The sequence below is a fragment of the Sapajus apella genome, unplaced genomic scaffold (genome assembly GCF_009761245.1).
Source record: "Sapajus apella isolate SASKATOON/1434 unplaced genomic scaffold, GSC_monkey_1.0 scaffold40, whole genome shotgun sequence".
In the NCBI taxonomy this organism is placed as follows: Eukaryota; Metazoa; Chordata; class Mammalia; order Primates; family Cebidae; genus Sapajus; species Sapajus apella.
In genome coordinates, this window is record NW_022436980.1 from 12217446 (window position 1) to 12243141 (window position 25696).

General features: G+C 40.8%; 1 protein-coding gene across 1 annotated transcript in view; it reads left to right on the forward strand.

The window, feature by feature from the left end:
* Window positions 1-25696, forward strand: part of MYH15 (myosin heavy chain 15) — a 141971-nt gene continuing 116275 nt past the window's right edge. Inside the window, exons 1-10 of the mRNA XM_032298920.1 lie at window positions 1-83; window positions 3208-3356; window positions 7916-8022; window positions 11957-12100; window positions 13401-13557; window positions 14198-14225; window positions 16117-16210; window positions 18277-18369; window positions 20914-20977; window positions 21406-21501. Coding sequence (XP_032154811.1) covers window positions 1-83; window positions 3208-3356; window positions 7916-8022; window positions 11957-12100; window positions 13401-13557; window positions 14198-14225; window positions 16117-16210; window positions 18277-18369; window positions 20914-20977; window positions 21406-21501 — 1015 coding nt within the window. The remainder of the gene's footprint in view (window positions 84-3207; window positions 3357-7915; window positions 8023-11956; window positions 12101-13400; window positions 13558-14197; window positions 14226-16116; window positions 16211-18276; window positions 18370-20913; window positions 20978-21405; window positions 21502-25696) is intronic.

A 25696-nucleotide genomic window follows, 5' to 3' on the forward strand; every position in this document is an offset into this window, starting at 1 on the left:
ATGGCTTTGTCTCTGTGTCCTGTGGATCGTGCAGACAAATTAATGGACTTTGCAGTTATGAAAAAGGTGTACCCTCCTTGTCGGTTTAGAAATTACCATTTCGAGTCATCAATTCTCATATTAGTGGACGGTCCATATGTCTCTATTTGCTTGGGACAACCTTAGATTAAGTCCATTGTCCTGATTTAAATATTAATAGCATCCCTTCTTAAAAATCCCAGTAAGAAAAAGTATGTCCAGGTTTGGGTGATGAATTATATGCACTCTTACAAGCATAGTTATGTGATTGCCAGAGCTTAATCACTCCAGGAGGTATTGATAAATCAAGCTCCTGAATGTTCAGAGGTAGAGCTAGGCCCTAGAAGTGAGACTCACAGCAATGTGGATGCAGCCCTTCTGCCCTACCCTTTCCTCTTCTCCCAGCATTCCATTGCTGCCCCCTGCTCGCCTGTCTTGTAAATATATGCGGTAGCAGATACAAGTTTACTTATGGTGGACGTCAGAATCCTCTGATAAACACGTACATGTATACCAGTCTCAAATGTAATTTCCCTTCAACACGTAGATAAACTTTCCCTTCTAAGAGAATTGCTTTTAGTTCTATACTCCTCTATGTTTCTCTGTCATTCACAAAATACAGCTTCCTGATTATTTTGCTGGCAAGGTTAATTTGTTTACTTCTTTTGGGCATTTGGGCTCTTTCATTTTCTATTTTAAGATGTTGCTAGGGCTGGGCTGTGACGAGTGTGTTATTTTATAAAATGGTAAAGCCATATGTGCTACTGGAACCTAAAGGGACCCGGAGGTCAGTAGGACATTAGGGGGTTAATGGATGCAGAGGGGGCCAAGGAGAAAGGTGAATCACTCTCTTGGCTGCAGTTACCTATCTCCAAGTGGTTGCCAGGGCCCCCGACTCCTGGCACTTACTGTTTCCTCCTTTCTAGTGCCTTCTCCTGCACATTCTGTTCCTTGTATACCTTTAAATATGTTAAACGCTCCAAACTTGGAAGGAGAGTTACACAGCTGTGCGCTCTATGTCTTGCTGTGATCTTTTCATCTCTGATGTTATAATAAGAACTACTTGTAAAAAATCTGTTAATTATGAAATATAAGCACATGGCACACATTGACAGACTGGAATGGAACGAAATGAAAGGCAGTTCTCTCCTCTCCTTCCCACCTCCTGTTCTCACTACTCAGACAGATATCCATTTCTTAGGTATCTTTTCAGGAAGTTTGTACACACATATATTAATGGATATCTTTTATATTCCAATCATACTTCCTGAGCTGTACTGTCTACTGAGTGTAAGCCACTGGGAAGTCACACATACAGAGAGGAGGAGGACACAGTGCATTCTTTCACAAATGCAGACTCACAAGTTGTCTCCCTGACTGCAGCTTTTCCTTATCCCCATCTACCCAGAATATGCTGCCAGGGCCATTTTCCTAAACACTGCTTCCTCATGTCCCTGCCCAAAGAGTTAATGATGTTTCCCATCATCTATTTCTAAATTTCTCTGCCTTACTTTCAGAGCTTTCCTTTATCTTGAGTTCTTCTACATTCAAATGTCTAATAATGTTATTGCTGTTATAATGGTTATAAAACCTGAATCTGAATGCTCACCCACAGAAAAATCAGTTTTGTCTTTTCTGCTGAGAAATGCCACCTTCAGTCCCATCTCTGGAGGGAATTCACATATGTTGTTTCTCTTGAGCATCTTTTCTTCTCTCCACATCAGGAAATATTCTTATACATTAAGACTAGTCCTTGCATTGCATAGGCGAGAAAGCTGCACCTACGGGGACTGATTCCACAAGCCGCATGCCTATTTTCTGGCAAAAACAAAACTAACTCTTAGCCCGGACCACTAGTCTTTGCTTTAAACCATACTCCTTGAAACTAGATCCTGGAAGTGGTATCACTATACCTATCCAAGCCACCATGAAGAAGAGTGCAGGTTAAGTGCAGTAAAGTGACTTTATTGAATTTGTTCATTGCAAGACAGAAAGTGATTACAGCTCGTTCTGAAGTTGGTTCTGATATGTCCTCAAAGGCAGCATTTGAGCTAAGCAAACTTGGGCAGTCCTTCTCTACCTTCTCATCTATAAGTGGGGCTAGTAACACTTGCCTCTCACACTTGCGTGAAGAGGAAGCCTTTTTTTTTTGTCCAAACAGAGAGAATAACTTCGCATTTAAGATAGTGAAGTCCCAGTTTCTATTTCTTCTCCTCCCTGTTATCAAATGTAAACTGTGAAAATTAAAGGTAAACTATGTCCAGTGTTTGGTATAGAGCGGGTGCTCAATGACTTCAGCCTTGATAATTTGCCTAGCAACTCAGTCCCTTTAAGAGTGGTACTTGCCTTGCTTGAGCCAATGAGCTTCGTTATTTACTCCAGCCCCACTCTCATCACCCTGTCACCTGCTAGCCACCTTCAGCCTGGGTTTCCTCATTACTGCTCTTGGCCAGGCCTCCCAAATGCCCATCTGCACCTGTATTTTTGTAAATCATCTACTCCCAGACACTTATCTCTGCCAGGATCCTTATCTTTTTATCCCTTTACTGTCTACTACTGAACATTTACGTGAATCACTTCTCTTTGTAACCATATTCTGTCTATGATGGTCTGTCCACCTGGATGTAATTAGATATCTCGAAACCTGCGTCCACTTCTAACAAAGGGCCTACTGTCTGCAACTTGACATTTCTCCATCTGGACCATCCACCACCAGTAAGAACTCCATGGCCCAGGGTTGCATAATGACTTTCACAGGCTATAGGCACTTCTGTCTTTTAAAGACCATTTCTCTACCAAAAAATGTTAAAAATCAGGTTTCATAACTATGTTGGCATAAAGATGAATATAATCCAGGCTCTGTTCACTATTTTGTGTCATTCATATTATATTTTTCTTCTGATTTTAAAATAAATATTTTCAGTGGCCCCTGAAAGCATCGTGGGCTTCAGGCACTGTGCCTTCTATGTCCAGTGAATAAGTCAGCCCTGCTAGAGTCAGATATTCTTGAGTCCAATTTTGTCATAAATTTGAGACATAGCAAAGAGAAAGAAGGGGCACAGGTAATTAAAGGAAAACTTAACACTCTTTGGTCTATCTATGTGAATGGTTGTTCATTTAGAGCTTGATGCCTCATTTTCACTTTTATTTTCTCTATTTTTTTTTTTTTTTTTTTTTTTTTTTTTGCAGAGTGAATCTTTTCTGTTCATGTTTAGGCCTAGCCCTTTGTTGGTGGATCGCTTTAATAAGGATGGATCTGTCAGAGCTTGGAGAAGCTGCAGCCTTCCTCAGAAGAAGCAAGGCTGAGCTGCTTCTGCTACAGGCCGCGGCTTGGGACGGTGAGACATGTGGTGGCTTCTGGCTTCACTTTATTTTGCTACTTCAAGGTGGCGACTAAGATTTTTGACTGATAGAGAAGAGCCATCAGTTCTAGAGACTAGCTTATTTGCTTGGGGTGCGATCAGCCTCTAGGAAACTGAGTAACTGAGGACCTCTGAGTATTCAGGGTAGGAATGGAAGTATCCACAGAAGAGGAGGGTGGCTGGGAGGCAGCCTAGGCCTGGGCCCTACACACATGGTCCTAGGACAGGTTTTCTCTTCAAGGAGCCAGAGTTATAACATAGACACCTGCAGGAATGGCCACAGACAAAGCCTTTCCCAGAAACCTCTTAGTTATCAGTGAATGCCACAGTAGAGAGAGGGGACTGTTTTAGACTAGAGGGTGGGGCTTGTACACTGTGGGGAAGAAGAAAGGGAAAGGCTCTGGTAAGGCTGCAGACTTTGAAGTTGTCTCTGGCTCTCCAGCGTTTCCTGATGTTGGAGCTTTGCCCTCTGGCAGTCTTCTAGGTTAGCAGGGTCACTCAGCCAATGCTAAACAAAAGATAATCAGGAGACTTGCTCACCCTGATTCATAAATCCTTGGTAGTTACAGGCAAGGACAAAGGTTAGTGAGGAGTTAGCCTTTTTTTTAAAACAAGGCTAAGTTCTACATTGAAATCTCTAAATAAATGTTATTCTTTTTCCAGCTACCTTTACATGTCTGGGCTGAATTTCAGCTAATTAGAGATTTAGAAATCAGATTCACAGTGTGATATAGCATCAAGTTACCTACATGTCTTAATTCCAAAGTTACTCAACAGTGCAACATAAGAACTGGCTGAATGTTGTTCTTGTACTCAGAATTAGTCAACATTAGGCTTTAATATAACCAATTATAATTTAAGCCAGTTATGGAGGATATTATATTTCCATCACAGGCCAGTCCTGGATCAGTTCCCAGTTTCCAGTCATTGGATTTCATGACTGTGATTGGATTTTAGGCTAATTACAATCCATCAAATCAAATACATTAACGGAACTATCCCTGAGGTCAGAACTGGTCATGCAGAGGCTTATCGCAGGTAGTTAGATAATGGAGAACAAGATAATAGTGGTACCAGAAAGAAAATAAAAGTTGCTCCTAAGCATTAGAGATAATTGGATGATGCATTTGTTAAAATCAGCACCATAAATAATTACTTAAAACATAGCAATCTACGTAATTTTCTATTAATATTTTTGGACAAAACAATCCTTCCTCATAGAAATGCACTGGCAGCAAAGAGACAAGTGTTAGCAAAAGTCGTTCATCTTCCCAGCCTGGTACACAGTGGAGCTTGCTTGCTTTTTTGTAGTCGGGTCAAATGGAAGCGGTGTGAGGACAAGTATTTTGCAGGTAGTCTTGGGTTCCAATTCCCTGTCCTTGACCAGCTCTGGCTGTGTGATTGGAGCAACGACTTCACTTTATTGAGCCCTGGTTTCCTCATGTATAAAAGGAGATAATAATACTTGTCCTATCTACATTCCTCCATTGCTGTGAGGACCAAATGACACCATAAATATAAAAATAAATATAATGCATTATGATGATATTAGAGAAGGAAAACTAGAATTCCTGGGTGTCAGGGAAGAAGTCCAGGTGTTTTCAGAGCTAAGACAAAACATTATTCCAAAGCCAAATGTAAATAATTCTTGTATTAGAACATATAAGCAATCTATTTAAAATAACTATAAAACTGAATATAGTATTACCCCTGTTTTAATCAATATTCTAGAAAAAGATTCAAAAGAAATGCTTCGAATACGTAACAGTGGTTATCTCTGAGTTTGATTACGGATAATTAAAAACATTCTTTTCTTCATACATTTCTCTGCCCTTCCAGTTTTCTTCAATAAGCACTTATTAGCTTTATGTTGGAAAAGATATTTAATTGTCTAAAAATATGAAATTATATAGGAAAAGGCCTACTTTATAGATGAGAATACAAAGGCCAAAAGAGATGAAGTCATGGGTTTGTATCTTGTTACAAGTAAAGCCAATGTAAAATCCTGGCTGGCTCCTCAAATCCATTGCTATCTGCATTTCCAGCTCTGCATTATTTATGGACACCAGGAATTAAAATTGATGGAGTTCATTTACTTCATTTTTCAAAATGTCCCTGTCAGGGTTTGGGCTCAGATAAGAAAGGATTTCTGAAAACTTTTATCCCCCACTAAGTGTTTCCAGGGGTGGTAAAAGAGCGACTTCATCATGACGTGGGCGGTGAGCCTACTCCTGATGTGAAGAATTGGAGGAGAAAAAGCTAAGCATGTGTTAGAGGAGGCAGGCTGAAAGCAGGAACACTGATTTAGGAGGTGGATGATCTCATTTCTAGAGTCATTATTACAGTGACTGCCACTAATTAGCTATGTGACTATGGGCAACTCTATCTCTCACCCAAAGTTCTTCTTCTAAAAAGATAGAGAGAAAGACAGAGGGAGAGAATCTGTGCCAGGTGACCTTCAAGTTTCTTTCAAGTGACAATGCTCTGCATTTTAAACACACACACAAAAATGTATGCTAAATGGATGCTTTTCAAAAGCAAGCATATTTTCATAGACTTGACACAAAGCAAAATCAGTTTTTGCAAAAAGGGACCAAAATAATGAATACAATGCAAAGCCAGTATTTAAAACACAAACGATAAGTAGAAAGCAAATGCACAATCAGATGGGAACATAAACTCCTCTTGCCAAGCAGTTTTAGTGGTGAATTGTTTGTAATCAGGGAAACGAAATAGGCAGCACTGATAGCAAGAAAGCCGTGAGCAACCAAACGCTTTGCAGAAACAAGCATGGTGGAAGAAGGGCGAATGGTACCTAAATTCAGTTTCTTCTCACACACTCCTTCCCCAGTCTTATTGCCTGCCTCTGGGAAATAAGGGCAGCCTATCCTGCAGCAGTGAGCCCTCTCTAGCTTTTGTGACTCATATATTTAGAGGTGGTGGTGGTGACTGAGTTTGCATTATCTGCTAGTGCTGTGGTTATGGTGGGGTTTTCGCCTGTCTTCCCTGGCCATTGGCTAACATTTTCCCTCTTTCAATCAAAGGCTTTCCCCATCTACCTGAGTAGCTGTGAGGTGGGAACTTCTCTGAGCTTCTACTAAGGCTCATTTTTCATGTATATATATATATACACACACACATATATATATATACACACACACACACACACACATATTTTCCTTTAAAAGGAAAGTATGATACACACACACACACACACACACACACCTTTTAAAGGAAAATGAGCCAACTCCTGGGCTCAAGTGATCTTCCCTGTTCAGCCTCCTGAATTGCTAAGACTACAGTCATGCACCATCACACCTGGCTAATTTCTATTTTTTATTTTTATTTTTTGAGACACAGTCTAGCTGTGTTGCCAGGCTGGAGTGCAGTGGTGTGATCTCGGCTCACTGCAACCTCCAACTCCCTGCTTCAAGCAATTCTCCTCCCTCAGCCTCTTGAGTAGCTGGGATTACAGGCACGTGCCACCCTGCCTAGCTAATTTTTGTACTTCATAGAGATGGGGTTTCACCGTGTTGGCCAGGATGGTCTCAATCTCCTGACCTCGTGATCTGCCTGCATCAGCCTCCCAAATTGTTGGGATTACAGGCATGAGCCACAATGCCTGGCTTAATTTTTTTTTTTTTTGTAGAGACAGAACGGGGAATGGAGGGTCTGGCTATGTTGCCCAGGCTGGTCTTGAATTGGGATCAAGCGATCCTCTCACCTTGGCCTCCCAAAGTTCTGGAATTATGGACATGAGCCACTGCACCCAGGCCCTTAAAAGTATATTATTTGTTATCACTGGCTATCTGCTTCAAGTGGGAGAGAAAGAGAAGCTGCCTCAGGTGTTCACAAGACTTCTGGGTCATTTCACCTGAGACCTCTTGTTGGTTAATCATTTTATAGAGGGCTACTTTGCTTAGAGATGAGGTATGGGAGTGAGGAAGCTGAAGAGAGAAAAATAACATGTGGGGGGAAGATAACATGAGTTGGTGTGACAAAAACAACCCGTGTTCTCTCCTCAACCTGACCCTGCCAATTCTATCATGTAATTCACTTAGCAGACTTCCATTCCAAGAGTAGAAGTAAGGTCTAAAGAAACTTGAAGAACATGACCATTAACCTAAATTTTCACTTATTCATCCCCAGACCTTTCTGAATGAGTTTTTTTGGGGGAGGGAATCTGGAAGGGGTGCAAGCACCAGGGCAACCACTGACGTCCTGGGGTGTGAGTGGAGGTTAAGTGTCGGGAGGGTGGTTAAAGTTTTGGTGGGTGTTGACAGGTGACTTTCTTGTAGCAAAATGGTCTGTGGCGCCCCCAAGGTGCTGCTTGCTGAGATGTTTCTTGTTCCTGTAGAGTCACTGTGTGAGTGAGTGTATCTTCAGGATGAGCTTTCATGATTTGATCTAACTTTGCAAGTTCCTATAGTCAACAAGCTGATTCAGCAGAAATGAGATTAGACCTATCAGTATGAAAGTATCCAGTGTATATTTCTATAAGTACTATAGCTATAACCTATTTTTTTTCTCTATAGGGAAGAAGAAATGCTGGATTCCTGATGGTGAGAATGCTTACATTGAGGCTGAGGTAAAAGGGAGTGAAGATGATGGAACAGTAATTGTTGAGACAACAGATGGGAAGGTAAAGGAATTATTTCATTGTGGGGATAACTATGTTCTCTATTTATCAAATAACTAAATATATTCTTTCTATAATATTTTAATTAAAGACCTGGGATAGGAGATGCTACTGACTCACTTTGAAGTCATTCATTTAAGAAGCTCCTCCTTAAGTGGACAGGCATAGTGACTCATGCCTATAATCTCAGCGCTTTGGGAGGCTGAGGCAGGCAGATTGCTTGAGCCCAGAAGTTTGAGACCGCCCTGGGCAACATGGCAAAATCCTGTCTCTACGAAAAATACAAAAATAAGCCAGGCATGGTGGTGTGTGCTTGTAGTCCCCAGCTACTTGGGAGGCTGAGGTGGGAGGATCTGAGTCTGAGGAGGTCAAGGTTGCAGTGAGCAGTGATCACACCACTGCACTCCAGCCTGGGCAGCCAGAGTGAGACCCTGTCACAAAAAAAAGAGAAAGAAGGAAGGAAGGAAGGAAAAAATGAAGGCAGTAAGAAAGGAAGTGAGGGAGGGAGGGAGGGAGGAAGGAAGGAAAAAAAATTTTTTAAACAAAGCTCCTTTACTTACCATCAAAGATTGAATGAAGAACAGTGAATAAATCACAGTAAAACAATTGTCAGTGGCCAGGATTATTGACTAGAACTCACAGCCATTTTCACTTTTTCATCAATGTTTCAAGTTAGTTTTTTTAAAAAGGTCTGCCGTGGGGTGAATAATGACTTAAAGAGCCATGAAGCAAGCTATGTTTGTAGGACCAAAAGTGAGATGTATAATTTGAATAAAAGTGGCATAGTGTCACAGAAGCCAGGAGATGGGGGAATGACCAGTAATGTCAAATGCTCCAGAAGGAGATTAAGAGTTGGAGAGAGCCTTGGATTTCAGAATGAGGACGTCATCTATGACCTCTGAGAGAAAAGGTTATACCAAGTGTTGGGGTATAAGCTAGACTCTAAGGTTCACAGAGGAAATGTGTAGTGAAGCCATAACCGCCCCAGACCTCCTCCCTACCACCAAAGCATTCAGAGCATCAGGGTAACATTGAGAAGACAGCTGACTTTCAGAACCTTTGCCTACATTTCTGACTTCACATTACCTGCCACTCCGTGGTGTAAGCCTAGTCCCATTTCCGTCATGACTTCAATGAACATTTCCTTATAGATTTTACAGATGACTCCCTGCAAATATTCCCTTCTCTAAGCTCCTTTCAATTCTGCTTCTTCCTAAATCCATAACAAGCCACATCCTATAACAAACAGATATTGTTGTTATCAAGAAAGTTTGTCTTTTTAATGCTATCTTTGTTTTTAGGCAATTTATGTTCTAACGTGTTGCAATTTGATTTTTAAAATTTTGGAAGCTACTCATAAACTACCACACAGAATGCTTTCATATGTCTTCCTGACAGTCAATATCCGTTATGAACATAAATCTCAAATTAGGTAGATGTTATATAACTCATGAAATTAGGAAAAGAACTTGGTCCTTTTCAACTGGAATATAAATAGGTGGACAAGGAAAAATTCAGCAAGAAATTTTCCTTAGTCCTAAATTAGTAAACGAAAAAATAGAGAGAAACTCAATCAGGGTCATTTAGCCTTGGGACAATATTTTATTAAAAAAGATCCCCCAAAGAAATCTTGTGCCCATTAGCAGTCACAGCCACTTCTTTCCTCCTGCACCAGCCCCAGGCAGTCACTGATCTGCTTTCTCTCCATAGATTTGCCTATTCTAGCAACTTCAGATAAATAAGAGCATATAATTGGTGGCCTTTTGTTCCTGGCCTCTTTCACTTAGCATAATGTTTTTGAGGTTCATTCACAATGTCATGTGAATAAATATTTAGTTCTTTTTTCATGGCTAAATTTATTCCATTTTGTGGATATACGAGGTTGTTCATCCATTCATCAGTTGATGGTCACTGGGTTGTTTGTATGTTCTGGCTATTATGAATGATGTTTCTATGAACATACATGTGCAAGTTTTTGTGGGGATACCTGTTTTCATTTCTCTTGGGTGTATATCTAGGAGTGCATTTGCTGGGTCATGTGGTAACTCTTTGTTTAGCATTTTGAGAAATTGCCAAACTTCTTTCCAAAGTGGCTACCATTTTACATTTCCACCAGCAACATATAAGAATTACACTTTCTCCACATCCTCACTAATACATTTTATTTTCTTTTTGATTACAGCCATTCTAGTGGGCATGAAATGGTATTTTTATACAATTTTTATTTGCATTTCCCCAGTGACTAATATGTCAAGCACCTTTTCATGTACATACTGGCCATTTGTTTATCTCTTTCAGATAAATGTCTATTCAAGCTTTTTGCCCATTTTTTAATTGGGCTATTACCTCTTCATTATTCAGTTGTAAGAATTCTTTTTACCTTCTGAATGTAAATCCCTTATCACATGTATTATTTGTACATATTTTCTCTCAGTCAATGCATTGTCTTTTCATTTTGTTAATGATGACCAACTAAATTTTATTAGGCCTCCAGATGTGAGGCTTGCTCTTCTGAGCACATTCTCCAAAACCACTGTCCCTTCAACAGTACTTAAGGTGATTTGTGATGATAATGTGGTTACAACCGCAGGAAGAAGAGCATGAAAGCCATTAATGCACGTAGTAAAAAGAGCCTGAAGGTGGTTTAATTTGTCCTGCTTGTCCTTCCTTCACTTAATGAAGGTCCCATTCCCCCAGCCTCACTCTCACTCTGTCTCGCTGGCTCCAGGATTCCTCTTCCTGATGTTAGAAGTGACTACACTTCCTATCACCTTTGGTCTTTGTAACATTAACAAAGGCAATAAATCCAGTGGGTATAAAGTACTACTTATTGATAAAAGTTGGTAATGAAAAATAATAGAAAAATAGAATCAGAGAAAGGGGGAGGTTTTTGAAGATGTATGAGATATGATTACATTCCGCATGGGTTTGAGGGGAGACGAGGAGTCCTTGAGATACAGAAAGTGAGGAAACTCAAAAGAAGAAGGATTACTGTTAGAACAATGTTAAGGAAGACAGATGGATAGAAATTGAATTGAGAATGTAAAGAGTGTGAGAGCCTTGGAAAGAAGCCACCACCAACTATAATTAAATAGAGCAATCAGTTGACACAAATATTTATTAATTGTGGAAAAGGGTTATCAAAAGTGTGTTAGGAAACCTGTGAGAAGAATCCCAAGAAACCGTTTGATAGTTTTCATCAAGATATTAATATTTATTATCTACCATATCCCAGGCATTGTGATAGGTGCTTGAATAACTATAGTTATTAAGACAACAACATCAAAAATGAACATGCATGTGCAAGCTTTTGAACTTCATTCAAGAAGAAGACAACATCAAAAATCCTTCTTAAGGTACTTATAATCTAGCCAGAAAATAGTCTAACATAGTCGATTATTAAAACATACACAAGAGTATTAATGTAAAGATAGTACAAGTGGTAAGACTTAACAAAAGAGGACAAACTGATGAACTGGAGTAGCTGGGAACGTCTGATGGAGGAGACAGGTTTTGAACTACGTCTGGAGGGATAAGGTCTGCCTCCTTAATCTTCCACTCCAGATTTCTTCTTCTAAATCTCTAAGATATGTTGGGACATCAAGGGCTAGGGGTTAGGGGTTAGGTCATGTGTAATATGATCTGTGTGCTGTCAGAGGGAATCAGGGCTAGCAAGAAGCCACAAACTTAAGGTATTGCAAGACAGAAAATCTTGATATAACAAAAATACTATGTTTGCTTCATCTTTAGGAAAGGAGAGGGCTTTTTCAGGGAGAACACCTGTTTCTTCCACAAAGGTTGGCTTAATTTCTTCTGGCCCCATCCCCTAATGAGGCATCTTTTTTTCTTTTTGAGTCTGAATATTCTTTCTAATGCATGGGAAAATGATTAAGCGTAGGAGACAGGGGAATATATCATGTTTTACTTCTCTCTGCAGAATCTGAGCATACAAGAGGACAAAATCCAGCAGATGAATCCTCCGGAGTTTGAAATGATTGAAGACATGGCAATGCTGACTCACCTCAATGAGGCCTCCGTGCTGCATACCCTGAAGGGGCGCTATGGCCAGTGGATGATCTATGTGTGTCATAGCTTTCTTGCTCAACTGTAGTGCTGGCATTCATACTGGATGTCCCAATCTCTCCTGGGTGATCTCTTACATTGAGTTTAAGCGTGCTCACATGGGGATAGTCCTTAAGGAATTTCTACTGGGATGGGTCCTTATCTTGGCGTTTCCCCAATTTTATTTTGTCAACATTCATGTGCCTTCCCAAAGGCCATCCTTAGTTAAAAGCATGAGGCTTGAAGCCTGGCAGACTAGTCACCAGCACCATCACCTACTAGTTAGTGATTAATGAGTGAGATGATTTTTTTCATCATCATTAAATTGATGATGGTTAGTTGCTCCAGTTCTTGGACTTACTCAAAAACTATGTAGCAGAAGCAGTGCTAAATAGATTAAGCTAAGATGTAGCATCCGGGACCCATTGCCACTGAAGCTGTGGCATGCAATCAGCTTGCTCCTCAGCTCTCTGAGTTACCATGTAACTGTGTTAGTTTCCCTGGGATGCTGCAACAAAATTACTACAAACTGGGTGCCTTAAAACCACGGAAATTATTCTCTTACAGCGCTGGAGGCCAGCAGTCCAAAATCAAATCCAATCAGTAGGGCTGCACTCCTTCTGGAGACTCTTTGGGAAATCCTTCCTCATCTCTTCCAGCTTCTAGTGGCTCTGGTGTTCCTTTTGTTCACAACACTCTAGTCCCTGCCTCCACTGTCACATCACCTTCTCCTCTGTGGGTCTTCTTATAAGAACATGAGTTACTGGATGTAAGACCCACCTGAATGTCATCATCTTGAGACCCTTAAATTACGTTTGTAAAGATCCCATTTTTTCCAAATAAGATTACATTCACAGGCTCTGGAGATTAGGACATAAACATATCTATGTGGGGGCCACAATTCAACCCCTTCAGTGACTAAGTGACCCACATGAGCCATTCCTTCTCAGTGCCCTAAAAGTCAAGCCCCTGATCTTGCTGAGGCAGAGTCCCCTCCAGCCTCAAATGCCTGATGGCTGGTTACTGAAGTCTCTGCAGGCCTGCCGTTAGGGTCTTCTCTGTCTTCAGAAGTTCCATGAGTCGGATGTGTTAGTAATTAGCAGGCCTCCCAGGAGAGAGGTAATCCCAGGTCCTGATGTTACTCTAACCTGGTTCTGTCTCTTCTTGTTAGAAGTCCCTTCTCTACATGATTCCAAAAGCTCTCCTCTGAGTTCCTTTATAAGTAATATTTGAGCAAATGTTACTTGACAGTGGAAGAGCTGACAGACCTGGAAGTATTTCTAATCTAGTTTCTGAAATCTTTTCTGATCTTCCCTCAGACATATTCAGGCCTCTTCTGTGTGACCATAAACCCATACAAATGGCTTCCCGTGTATCAGAAAGAAGTTGTGGCCGCCTACAAAGGGAAGAGGCGATCAGAGGCTCCCCCTCACATCTTTGCTGTCGCCGATAACGCATTTCAGGACATGCTTCACAGTGAGTAGCTGCCCTACAAAATGAAAAGTAAAAATATCTGATCTACTTTTTCTCTGTGTCCCTACGAGGCACTTAGACATTGTGAGCAGAGCATGGCCTTTACAGTTAGCTAATCACTTGAAGGCTCTGCTTCCCTCTGGATAAAATGTGGGCAAAATAGTACCTACCTCCTAGGGTTATTGCGCTGATTAGTTTGTACATCAAAGTGAGGCAATGCATTTAAAGTGCTCGGTCCAGTAGCTGGCCCAGTGTAAGCCCCCTATAGATGTTAGCCTTTATTATATAAAGCATCAGCTACAGTGTCTGGCACAAAGAAGTTATTCTATAGCTATTATTATACAATGATTCTTAAACGGCTTAAAATGGCAAGAATCTCAACCATTAGTTGATTATCATTTGTGTGTAGAGCAAAGAAATAGGCCTTGAATGTATATGTTCTTATCACTGGCATACATGGGGGCAAGAGAAAATCCATTTTACTCTGTACCACTTGAATGGTATTTTATTCCAATTATAAATGATTCAAATCCTTTCCCTTGTGTCTGATTTCAAACTGTAGCCAGGGAAATTTTGAATAAGATCATGTTAATACATAAGCCTCGAACATAAGAATATTTTGGCGTTTTTATTTCTTTTGTAGATCGAGAAAATCAGACTATACTCTTCACGTAAGTGTTTGCCTTGCTTTTCATTTCTGGCCTGAAATAAGTTCCAGTGGCAATAGACACCTCCATTTCACTGGGAATAAAACTTATATTCACCGTCTTTGAATTCATTGTCCCCTAGATGCAATACATTTGATAAGAAAAAGATACTCAGGAAATTGTCATAGTGCTTTAGTCAGTGATGACTCCAAATATGTTGTCAGCTAGTCTGCCTCCCTCATTTTCAGAGATCTTTTAGAAATAGTGCACAAGCTGGTCTTAATCATCTTCTTGATGATTAAGAGAGCTCAACTGTCCCAAATGGTTATCTTCAAAGGCCTCTGGACTAGCTAAGCAGAAGGGCTGAATATCCAATAGGTATGACCATGGAACAGAGAGCAAGCAGTTTTGGGCAGCCAGATTGGGGCAGGTCAAAGTACAAGAAGCAGTGGGAACTAACAGATGGTGAGGTTTAAGCCAGGCGCAGTGGCTCACACTTGTAATCCCAGCATTTTGGGAGTCCTAGGCAGGTGGATCATGAGGTCAAGAGATCGAGACCATCCTGGCCAACATGGTGAAACCCCATTTCTACTAAAATACAAAATATTAGCCTGGTATGGTGGCGCATACCTGTAGCCTCAGCTACTTGAGAGGCTGAGGTAGGGGGAATCACTTTAACCCAGGAGGCGGAGGTTGCAGTGAGCTGAGATTGCACCACTGCACTCCAGCCTGGCGACAGGGTGAGACTCCGTCTCAAACAAACAAACAAAAGATGGTTAGGTTTACAGAAATAAGAAAAGGATAGAAGGAAAGATCACAGTGATATCTTATTATATGTCAATTTTGATGAAAAGAGCACTGGCAGGCCAGGAAAAGTGTCAGCATGGTGACTGAGATTCAAGGGGCTGTGAAGTGCTGAAGTCCTTAACCATCCCATGCAATGATGATACCACCTTGTATATTGGGCTCTCCATTGGCTTCAGTTATCTCAAGAGGGATCATCATGTCACAGAATTCTAGAGCTAAATGAACAATTGGAGTTCAGCCTTTCACAGAGAGGATAAACTATTTTCTGGGCTGGGCGCGGTGGCTCACGCCTGTAATCCCAGCACTTTGAGAGGCTGAGACGGGTGGATTGCCTGAGGTCAGGAGTTCAACACCAGCCTGGCCAACATGGTGAAACCCTGACTCTCCTAAAAATACAAAACTTAGCTGGGTATGGTGGTGGGTGCCTGTAATCCCAGCTACTTGGGAGGTTGAGGCAGGAGAATGTCTTGAGCTCAGAAGGCGGAGGTTGCAGTGAGCCAAGATTATGCCACTGCACTCCAGCCTGGGTGACTGAGAGAGACTCCATCTAAAAAAAAAAAACAGAACTATTTTCTGGAGTTTTGTATAGATAAAGGCAGGCAGGCCTTGATCCTATGGTACTTACATTGAAGAGGCTATAAATTCACCACTGTGCTCTTCCCACATTACAAAGTTAGCTGATTGTCAAGAGTAAGGTAAAGCCCAAAGCCCAACTGCCTGGTGAAGTGATTGGTAGCCTTCTTCTGAGAAGAGGGTTGGACTTCGCTGTGTGGTAGCCTTTACACAGGAGAATCTCTTGAACAGCTGGTTGTGAGGAGACTTGTCTAGCTAGGAGAGGTGCTGTCCTGCTTTTTGTTATTGGGACCACAAGGAACAGGCTTCCTAATATTTACAAAAAGTTGTGATATTCCTAACTCCAGATTTTTGCTCATGCTATTTTTCTAGCCTGAAATGCCCTTGTCCTTCTCCCAACCAAGTAAATGTCAGTATATCCTCAAATTCCATCTGAAGCTCTACTTTTATGTAAAGCTTCCCTGCTTGCCATGGCAACTTTCATTGCATTGATAATCAGAACCAGTAAACTGTGTCACTGAATTTCAAATCACAGAGGAGAATCTGGTGCTGGAAAGACTGTGAACAGCAAACATATTATCCACTATTTTGCCACCATAGCTGCTGTGAGTGAACCCAGGAAAAAGTCGGTAAGTGTTTATGTACCTTGGCAGAAAAGATAAGGTGACCCTATCCACTGGAGCATGGGGGCTCTGTCCTGACTACCTTTGGGAAGTAAGGAGGCAACAAGCACGGCAGGACAATTTGCAAATTATAGACAAGTATGTTTTTAAATCTTTCCTTTGCTCCTTGAGAGGATTGTCAAGTGCTTCAAACAACAACATGAAAACATGAATTACATAATTAATCTCACATCTACTTAAAAGGGCATTTTCTGGTCTGGTCTTTGTTTGTTGGACCTGTAAGTTATATCCTCAGCACTCAAATCATCTTACCTGAAGGCTAGGGTCATCAGTGGCTTGGATATTTCTGAATCCCTTTAGCTACTATGAGATATCAGATTCTCACACATAGGTACCAGTAAAAGTTTGCTTCATTCATACCTAACTCCTGGATCAAATTCTAAATGCCTAATGGACATACCCTCAATGTTAATCACATACCATGTCCAGAAAAGCTTTGCCTTCCCTATTAAAAAAAAAAAAAATCCTTGTTGATTTTAGCTTAGCTTACTTTGTTTAGCTCCATTAGCATGTTAATGAATGTCATAATAACTTGAGAATAACTAAGACCATAAACATTGCTATGCAAAATAAAATTAGATAATGCTGAATAGAACTCAAAATCAATGAGTTATTGCGCTGTTAGACCTCTCATTCTTATAGAAAAATGTCTGGCATGATTATTTTGCATTTTCAGTTCGATACTGGATGCTGTCAGCTGTTTTTGCAAAGTAAGAAATATATTAAAATAGCCATCTGGGCCAGGCACGGTGGCTCACGCCTATAATCCCAGCACTTTGGGAGGCCAAAGAGGGTGGATCATGAGGTCAGGAGTTCAACACCAGCCTGGCCAACATGATGAAACCCTGTCTCTACTAAAAATACAAAAATTAGCTGGGCACGGTGGCATGTTTCTGTAATCTCAGCTACTTGGAAGGCTAAGGCAGGAGAATTGCTTGAACCGGGACCCAGGAGGTGGAGGTTGCAGTGGGCCGAGATTGCACCATTGCAGTCCAGCCTGGGCTACAGAGCAAGAATTCATCTCAAAAAAAAAGTCATCTGGCCCAATTTTTAAACTATAGAAGTTTCTTTTCTAACTATCACATTCCTGAATTCGATTATTGATTTCTTTGGGTATCATTTAACTCTTTTATTCACTAGATATAACTTTGTTTTTACAAGCATTTTAGATTTTTTGTGGGTTTTTTTGGGTGTGCATTAAATGGTTTGGCCTAGCCATTGAGTTTCATGATAATATATAATGCAATACATAATACATAACACTTCTATGGAAATCTCTGCCCATACATATAATGTTCCCTAACTTATTTGAAGGACGATAAACCCATATTACTGAGAAGGGATATAATATTTATAAATCCATAAATTATTGAACACTGTGTACTATAAAATTACCCCCATAAATTGGGTCTTTGAGGCTGACTGGAAAACAACACAGCCATGTAGAAATGGTAGATACGTAGACGATCTGTTTTGGCCGATCAGCCTGAGCACCCGTGATTCAAATTCAAGATCATTACTATTAAAAGTCACTACATGGTGTGAACCTCCAGATTGCTTAAGAAAAGAAGCAAGCAAAAATATGGCTTAATAATACCAAGAGTATGTTGTATTATCCTAGGATAAATTTCCAGGTGTGAAGATCAGCTGGAAGATGAATAATGGGGGGAATATATGATATAACGTTTGTCTGGAAATAAGGTCTGGTACATTTTTCTTTTTTATTTGGTGACCATTTTCTTTTCCCACTCAGGCCAATGCCAACCAAAAACGAAGCACTGCAAATAAATGAGCTCCCACATATTCATAGGGGCATTGTGTATTGTGAGCCTCTCTCATCCATCTGTTTTTCTGATTCCTCATTCCAAGATAATAGAACCAAATTTGGAAGCAGCTTTTGGCCGTTGGTTATCAAAGCAAGAATGGGGTTTGACCTGGGGATGGAGGGCTTGCCATATTACAGAGTTCTGCTAATAGCTTCATCAGCTGTACTTCTCTTGCATGTATCTCAGGGGCCGTTAGAAGATCAGATCATGCAAGCGAATCCTATCCTGGAAGCATTTGGAAATGCTAAAACCCTGAGAAATGACAACTCCTCTCGTTTTGTAAGTAACATGATTTAGCATAATATCAAAGTCTTTCATTTGTAAGCAATGGCAAAACTCATATCTAAGCACATAGGTATGAAAAACATCTAGGACACCATGGAAGGTCTTTGATTAAAGTCTGTAATGTTATTTCTCAAAAATAATTACCATCTATGTCATTAAGACAATTAAATTTTTATAAATAAATATGCATCTGAAGAGTTCCTATTTGGTCAATTCCAAGAAAAAAGCATTTATCTTAATAGTTTCAAATTCCACTCCCATTAGAGAAGCTCACCAAAAAAATTATCATAATGCTTTATATTTTATTACATTTTATGTATTTGAAATACTTTCTCCTTCATAATTTCCTAAACTCCTTATAACAAGTCAATTTAGTAGGCACTTCCTAATTTGCTTACTATAATTACTGTTTGTACTTTTGCCTATGGCCTCCTTATTCCTGCATATTTTTCACTGGAAACTTTCTGAGGGGTACGGAGAAAGTATTTTTAAGTAGCTTTTGATAACTAGAAGTCCCATGACAGAGGAAGAATTTGGATTTCTAAACCTAGCTTAACAAATCCATATTATGCCAAGAATGAGTGGCAGGGAGCCACTGTATAATTTACAAGAAAATTTGCAGAAGGCTTCCTGTTTGAGTCTCTGGGCATAATTAAATAATAGCCTCATGCTGATTTGGCTAGTTTCCATCCAAAGCCTTAGAGCTGCTCTGTCCACATTTAGATGTGCTTACAGTGTCTGGCTGGTCATAGCAGGTGCTAATACTGGTTCATAAAACAACTGCTAGATTTGGGATTTGTTAGAATGTCAAAGGACTTTCTGCTGAAATCTGAAAGATAGAAAGCTGGGAAAAAAGCAAGGGAGGAAAAAGGAAGGAACAGAGGGATGGAAAAATAAAATTTTATAAGGTAAGAAGAAAGAAAGACAAGGAAAAATAAAAGGAAGAAGGAAAAACATCAGGTAGAAAGAAAAGTAACCAGGTATGTTGGCTCAGCCCTGCAACCCTAGCACTTGGGGAGGCCGAAGTGAGTGGACCACTTGAGCCCAGAAGTCCAAGATCAGTCGGGATAACACAGTGAGACTCTGTCTTTACTAAAAAGAAAAATAGCCTGGAGTGGTGGTGTACACCTGTAGTCCTAGTTACTCGAGTGGCTGAGGCAGGGGATGGCTTGAACCTAGGTGTTTGAGGCTGCAGTGAGCTATGATCATATGGCTACACTCCAGCCTGGGCAACAGACGTGGAACTTGCCTTAAACAAAAGAAAAAGAAGAAAAGAAAGCAATTGAAAGAGAACAGAAAGGAGACAAAAGTTGGAAAGATAGAAGGAAAGAAGTAAAGGAGCAAAATAAACATAAAGATAGATAAGTGGAAAGAAAGAAGAGAGAAGGAAAAAGAGAAAGGAGTTCAAAAAAATCAAGAAATCTGGGTTAAAATTTTCAATTAATACTGAGTAGGTATGTATACAATACCTCTGTATATGTGTATGTGCACACATATATATGTACCTGCACATTTGTATGTGTGGGTGTATATTCATGTGTGTTTGTGTGTGTGACTCCTACTGTCCTACATATTTTAACATACTAGTTCGATCCCTCTGTACAGAGCCACTCACCTCCCCTTGCCAGGCTGCTGTGCTGCCGTGATGCCTTTCTGGCATGGTCCCCCTCCACCAGGCTGCCTTCCACCCTGTTCCAGCATCCTCATCCCACAGGCTCTAGCTGCCATCAGATGGTGCCACCTTCTCAACTGCATCTGACATTCTGACATGAGCACTGGCACCTCTGGATGGCATTTCTGCCCCTCTAGAGCCTGCCTTCCGGGTTCTCAGTGTTAAGGAAGAACGGGTGTTCATCTATTATTTATGCCAAGGTGTGCTTTGAAACATAAATTAGATCACATCACTCCTCTGCTTAAAACCTTACAATATCTCCCAAGCACACGTAAAATAAAACCTTACTCTTTCCTGTGTTCTATGTGGCTCACATGATAAGGAGTTTGTCTACCTCTTTGACTCCATTTTATGCACCCTTTTCTCTGACTTTGTAAGTTCCAGGATACTGGCTTTTCTTGTGAGTTTTATGTCAGAGCTATTGCATTAGCTGCTTACCCATGAGACTGTAAGATTCATGTCTGTTTTTCTTGTGTGGTATCTCCAGTGCCTAGAAGGTTTCCTGGATCTTAGTAGATGCTCAATGAATGTTTGTTGAATGAATAAATAAATATGCTGAGGAAATATTTTTCTCATCTTTAGATCAGAGACCCAAAGACATTTCACAATTCACAGTGCCCATAAAACACACAGGTAGCAATCAGCAGATCTGGGGGGGCTAGAAGCCAGAACCACCATTGGTCCTGACACTTACTCTGGCTTCCTTCAGAGATTAGCTGGTGCTATCTCATCTCAAACCCACATCACATTTTTCTTACTTTATTTTTTCTTTTGGGGAAGTAGTCGTTTTGACAGTTACATACAATGAAGCCATTGCCAGTGTTTGGAAAATTTGAATAGGAGACTGTATTCTGTGTTCACACTAGGGCAAATTCATCAGGATGCACTTTGGTGCCAGAGGCATGCTGTCATCTGTGGACATTGATATCTGTAAGTAGTCATTGCACTGTCTGATTACTTTTTTCTTTTCTTCCCTCCCTCCCTCCCTCCCGCCCTTTCTCCTCTCTTTCTTTCAAGGGTCTCACTGTTGTTCAGGCTGGAGTGCAGTGGCATGATCATGGCTCACTGCAGCCTCAAACTCCTGGGCTCAAGCAATCCTCTACCTCAGCCTCTCAAGTAGCTGGGGCTACAGGCATGTGCCACCATACCCAGCTAATGTTTTAAATTTTTCTTTGTAGAAATGGGGTCTATGTTGTACATGCTGGTTTCAAATCCCGGGCCTCAAGTGATCCTCCTGCCTTGGCCTCCCAAAATGCTGGGATTACAGTTGTGAGCCACTGCACTCAGCTTGATTACTTTTCTTCTGTGTTTTGCAAGAACACCTAAGTATGAATCTTTATTCATTTCTCATCATCCAGATTTGCTTGAAAAGTCCAGGGTGATTTTCCAGCAGCCTGGAGAGAGGAACTATCACATATTCTATCAAATTCTATCTGGACAAAAAGAGCTCTGTGGTAAGTATAAGATTCTGGAGCTTAGAGTTATTCCAAAACCAGGGAAAGAAATCATATTTGGGGAATGAAGATGTGTTGTTCAGTAAGTTTCTTAGCCTCTTTAGACCTCAGAATATCCATCCTTAAAACTTAGGGAATTGAGCCAATTATAGAACTAGTGTTCTGTAATTTTACATGAACAGACAGTAAATGGTAACACTCATTTTTACATTTGGTAGCAAAAGGAAGAAGAGTGTTTGAAAGTGGGCATGATGCCCAGCAAAGGTGAGTGAGTCTGTGTATATGCATGTGTGTAAAAGCATTAATTGAAGGCGTCCATTAGAGCTACAGGGGTGGTATAGACAAGAGGCCAGGGGAGGGAGCTGGCATCATAGTGTGTGGTGGTCAATGCGAGTTTTCTCTCTTTTTTTTTTTTTAAATGGAGATGGAGTTTCACTCTGTTGGCCAGGCTGGTCTCGAACTCCTGGCCTCAAGAAATCCTCCCACCTTGTAATCCCAAAGTGCTGGGATTACAGGTGTGAACCACCGTGTCTGGATTGGGGAGTTTTATGAATAAGGGGAATTTAGGGTGGGATATGAAGAATGGGAAGGGGATTCAGTCAGACAAAGTGAAGAGTGGAGCCTACTGGTAGGAGGAAGAGTGTACACAACGTCAGGAAAGGGAAAGCAGGAGCAGGGAACAGAGAGCAGCTCGACTGGCGGAAATGGTTTGCATAGAGGAATATGGAGACTGTATTCTGATGGTATCTGGACTCGGGGTTGGCAGAGGTAGTGTGTCAGTGTGTTGTGGGGGTGAGGCAATAGAAGGTCATGATTTACTGAGGGCAGGGTTTGGGATGATGAAGCTGGTGTGATGGGCAAGATGGTGTGGAGCAGAGGTTTGGATGGAAGGGATTGCAAATGTCCCAGGATGAGATGGCAAGTCAGCGATCTAAGATAGTGTCTGGGAATGGAAGGGTCGGGGGAAGGGATAGACGCATGGAAGAATAGACAGGTCTTGGTAGTGACTGAATATAGGAATGAGGAAGAGCGATGAGTCGAAAGTATCCACAAGTTTTGGAATTTGATTAAGAGGATGGTAGTGCCATAAACAGAAAATGAAAAAAGTAGTCGTAGGATAAGGGCTACATTTCATATATTTATTCAACAAATATTTATTATGGAGCTGCTATGTGTACACCAGGCATTGCTTTTTAATCATGGGCAGTACAGTGGTGAACAAGATAGACCTCTGCCCTTGTGAGATTACAGTCTAGTATGGAAGACAGGCAACAAACAAATAAAGAATATATGATCTAGGCTGGACATGGTGGCTCATGCCTGTAATCCCAGGCATGGACTGAGGCAGGTAGATTGCTTGAGGTCAGGAGTTTGAGACCAGCTTGGCCAACATGGTAAAACCCAGTCTCTACTAAAACTATAAAACTTAGCCAGGCATGGCAGCAGGTGCTTGTAATCCTGGCTACTCAGGAGGCTGAGGCAGGAGAATCACTTGAACCCGGGAGGTGGAGGTTGCAGTGAGCTGAGAATGTACCACTGTACTCTAGCCTGGGCAACAGAGTGAGACTCTGTCTCAAAAAAGAAAGAAAATGTGACGTAATTTCTTTGTGGGTTATACGAAAGGTCTATAAAGAAAAATAAAGTACAGTGAGGGGTTAGAAAGAAATGGAGTTTGGTAGGGTTGTGGATAGTTCTATTTTAGATGAAATTGTCAGGGAATTTCTCCTAAAAGACAGTATTTTTGCAGACACCTCAATGAGTAAGGGAGGAAGTAGGCAAAGATTTCCAGGAATAAAATTCCAGGAGGAGGGAACAGTGAGTGCAAATGTCCTGAGGCAGGAATGCATTTGATTTATTCTTGGAATAGCAAAATGGCCACTGTGGGTGGTAGAGTAGTGAGCACAATGAAGGGTAGAGTAGGCAGGGACCAGATAATGCAGCACATTGCAGACCATGGCAGAGAGTTTAAAGTGGCATAGGAAGCCACTGGAAATGGAGAAGGACACACTGATTAGATTTCCAAGGTATTGCATTTGAGGAAAGTCTTTGAAGATAACAATGCTACCACAGAAATGGATAAGATTACAGATCCAGGCTAGCAAACTGATGGGAACAATTCTTCCAGTCCATTATGCTTAGATTAAGTATGATATAAATTTAGCAGTGTTTTGACTACTTGGTCTTTAATGTACCCTTACCAAATGGGGAAAGCTCTGCAAACTAGACAATTATTTTTGCCATACATGTAATCGGTGTTACGTAAGCAGTGTGTATTCTTCCCACCTTCTCTCCACCTCAACCTGGAACGGGAATTTTTTTGATCTTCCATTGATTAGCCCTATCAAATCCAACACTCTTGGCATGTGTTTCTGCCTGGTATAGGGCAATTGACACATAGGATCTAATGTGGGTACCAGCAGAGACTGCAAGATAATTTTCAGAGCCTGTCTGTTTACTAATAGAAGCATCTGATGCCTTTGGTCTGCTATGGAAAATTCATGTTTATCCTGAATGCATTTATCTTCAATCTTTGGGGGTTGCTGAGATTGATTACTGTGCAAAGCCTGACATCTGGTGGTCCAAATTGGGTATTGTCAGTCTACCTGTTTTAGCACCCATTGTTCTTTTGAGGGACATTTTAAAAGATGATCTGGAACTCTTACCATCCATGTTTGCCAAAGAAGAGCTTCGGAGTATCTTGAGGCTTAATACAAGAGGGCATATCTTAGCAATACGAGGATGATGTCCAAATATCCTGAAATATGAGGATTTGTCCGTATGATAAAAGAATTGGGTATGGAAATCACAGCAGAGAGGTTGGCCACGCTCTGAAGGAACCAAGGAACGAGGTGACATGTTGCCTCAGAGCCAGCCCCTACTTGACCTCTACATGGCCATGAGCACCGCATTACACCTTTGCTCTCTATTACATCTGACCCTTGTTCCAGGCATAACTAAGACTCACTTCTTCAGTTCTTTTGGACAGGGCTCTTTCAAAATCCTTAGTTGTCACTGCCATCTATATAGCCTGGTCCTACATATATCTTCCCTTTTCTCCTCTTTTTTTTTTTTTTTTTTAATAAGACGGGGTTTCACCATGTTGGTCAGGCTGGTCTTGAACTCCCGGCCTCAGGTGATCCGCCCGCCTTGGCCTCCAAAGTGCTTGGATTACAGGCGTGAGCCACCACACCACGACTTTTTTTTTTTTTTTTTTTTTAACTTTTTCTTTTTATTTATATTATACCTATTCTTGCTATTCAACTAGTGTATAAATTCCAGGAGTGATGGTAAGTGACACAGAGGTCCTTCTGTCTTGGAATCCTTGATATTTGTCCTCATACCCTGAGTGTTCACTTCATAAAGTGTGCAACAATCATGCATCATCAAGAGAGAATCTACTGAATGAATGGGAAAAATATTTGCAAACTGTACATCCGATAAGGGGTTAATATCTAAAATATATAAAGAACTCAACTCAATTATAGCAAGAAAAAAACCAGATTAAAAAATGGATAAAGGACCTGACTGACATCTCTCAAAAGAAGACATGCAAATGGCTCACAGGACTCAACATCAATAATCATCAGGGAAACGCAAAACAAAAACCACAATGAGATATCGTCTTACATCTGCTAGAATGGCTACTATCAGAAGTCAAGAGATAACAAATGTTGGCAAGGGTGTGAGGAAAAGGGAGCCCTTGTTCACCATTGAGCCAACTGTAAATTATTAAAGCCATTATGAAAAATGGTATGAAGGTTCCTCAGAAATTACAAATAGAGCTACCGTATGATCCAGTCATCTCACTACGGGGAATACAGCCAAAAAAATGAACTCAGTATCCTGAAGAGACATCTGTACTTCCATGTTCACTGCAGCATTATTCACATTTGCCAATATAGGGAAACAACCTATGTGTCCATGAAGGATGAATGGATAAAGTAAATATGGTATATATACACAATAGAATACTATGATGCCTTAAAAGAAAAAAAAAAAAAAGGAAATCTTGGCTGGGTATGGTAGCTCATGACCATAATCCCACCATTTAGGGAGGACCAGGAGGGAGGATTACTTTGAGCCCAGGAGTTCAAGATCAGCCTGGGCAACATGGCAAGACCCCATTTCTTTCTTTCTTTCTTCTTTCTTTTCTTTTCTTTTCTTTTCTTTTCTTTTCTTTTCTTTTCTTTTCTTT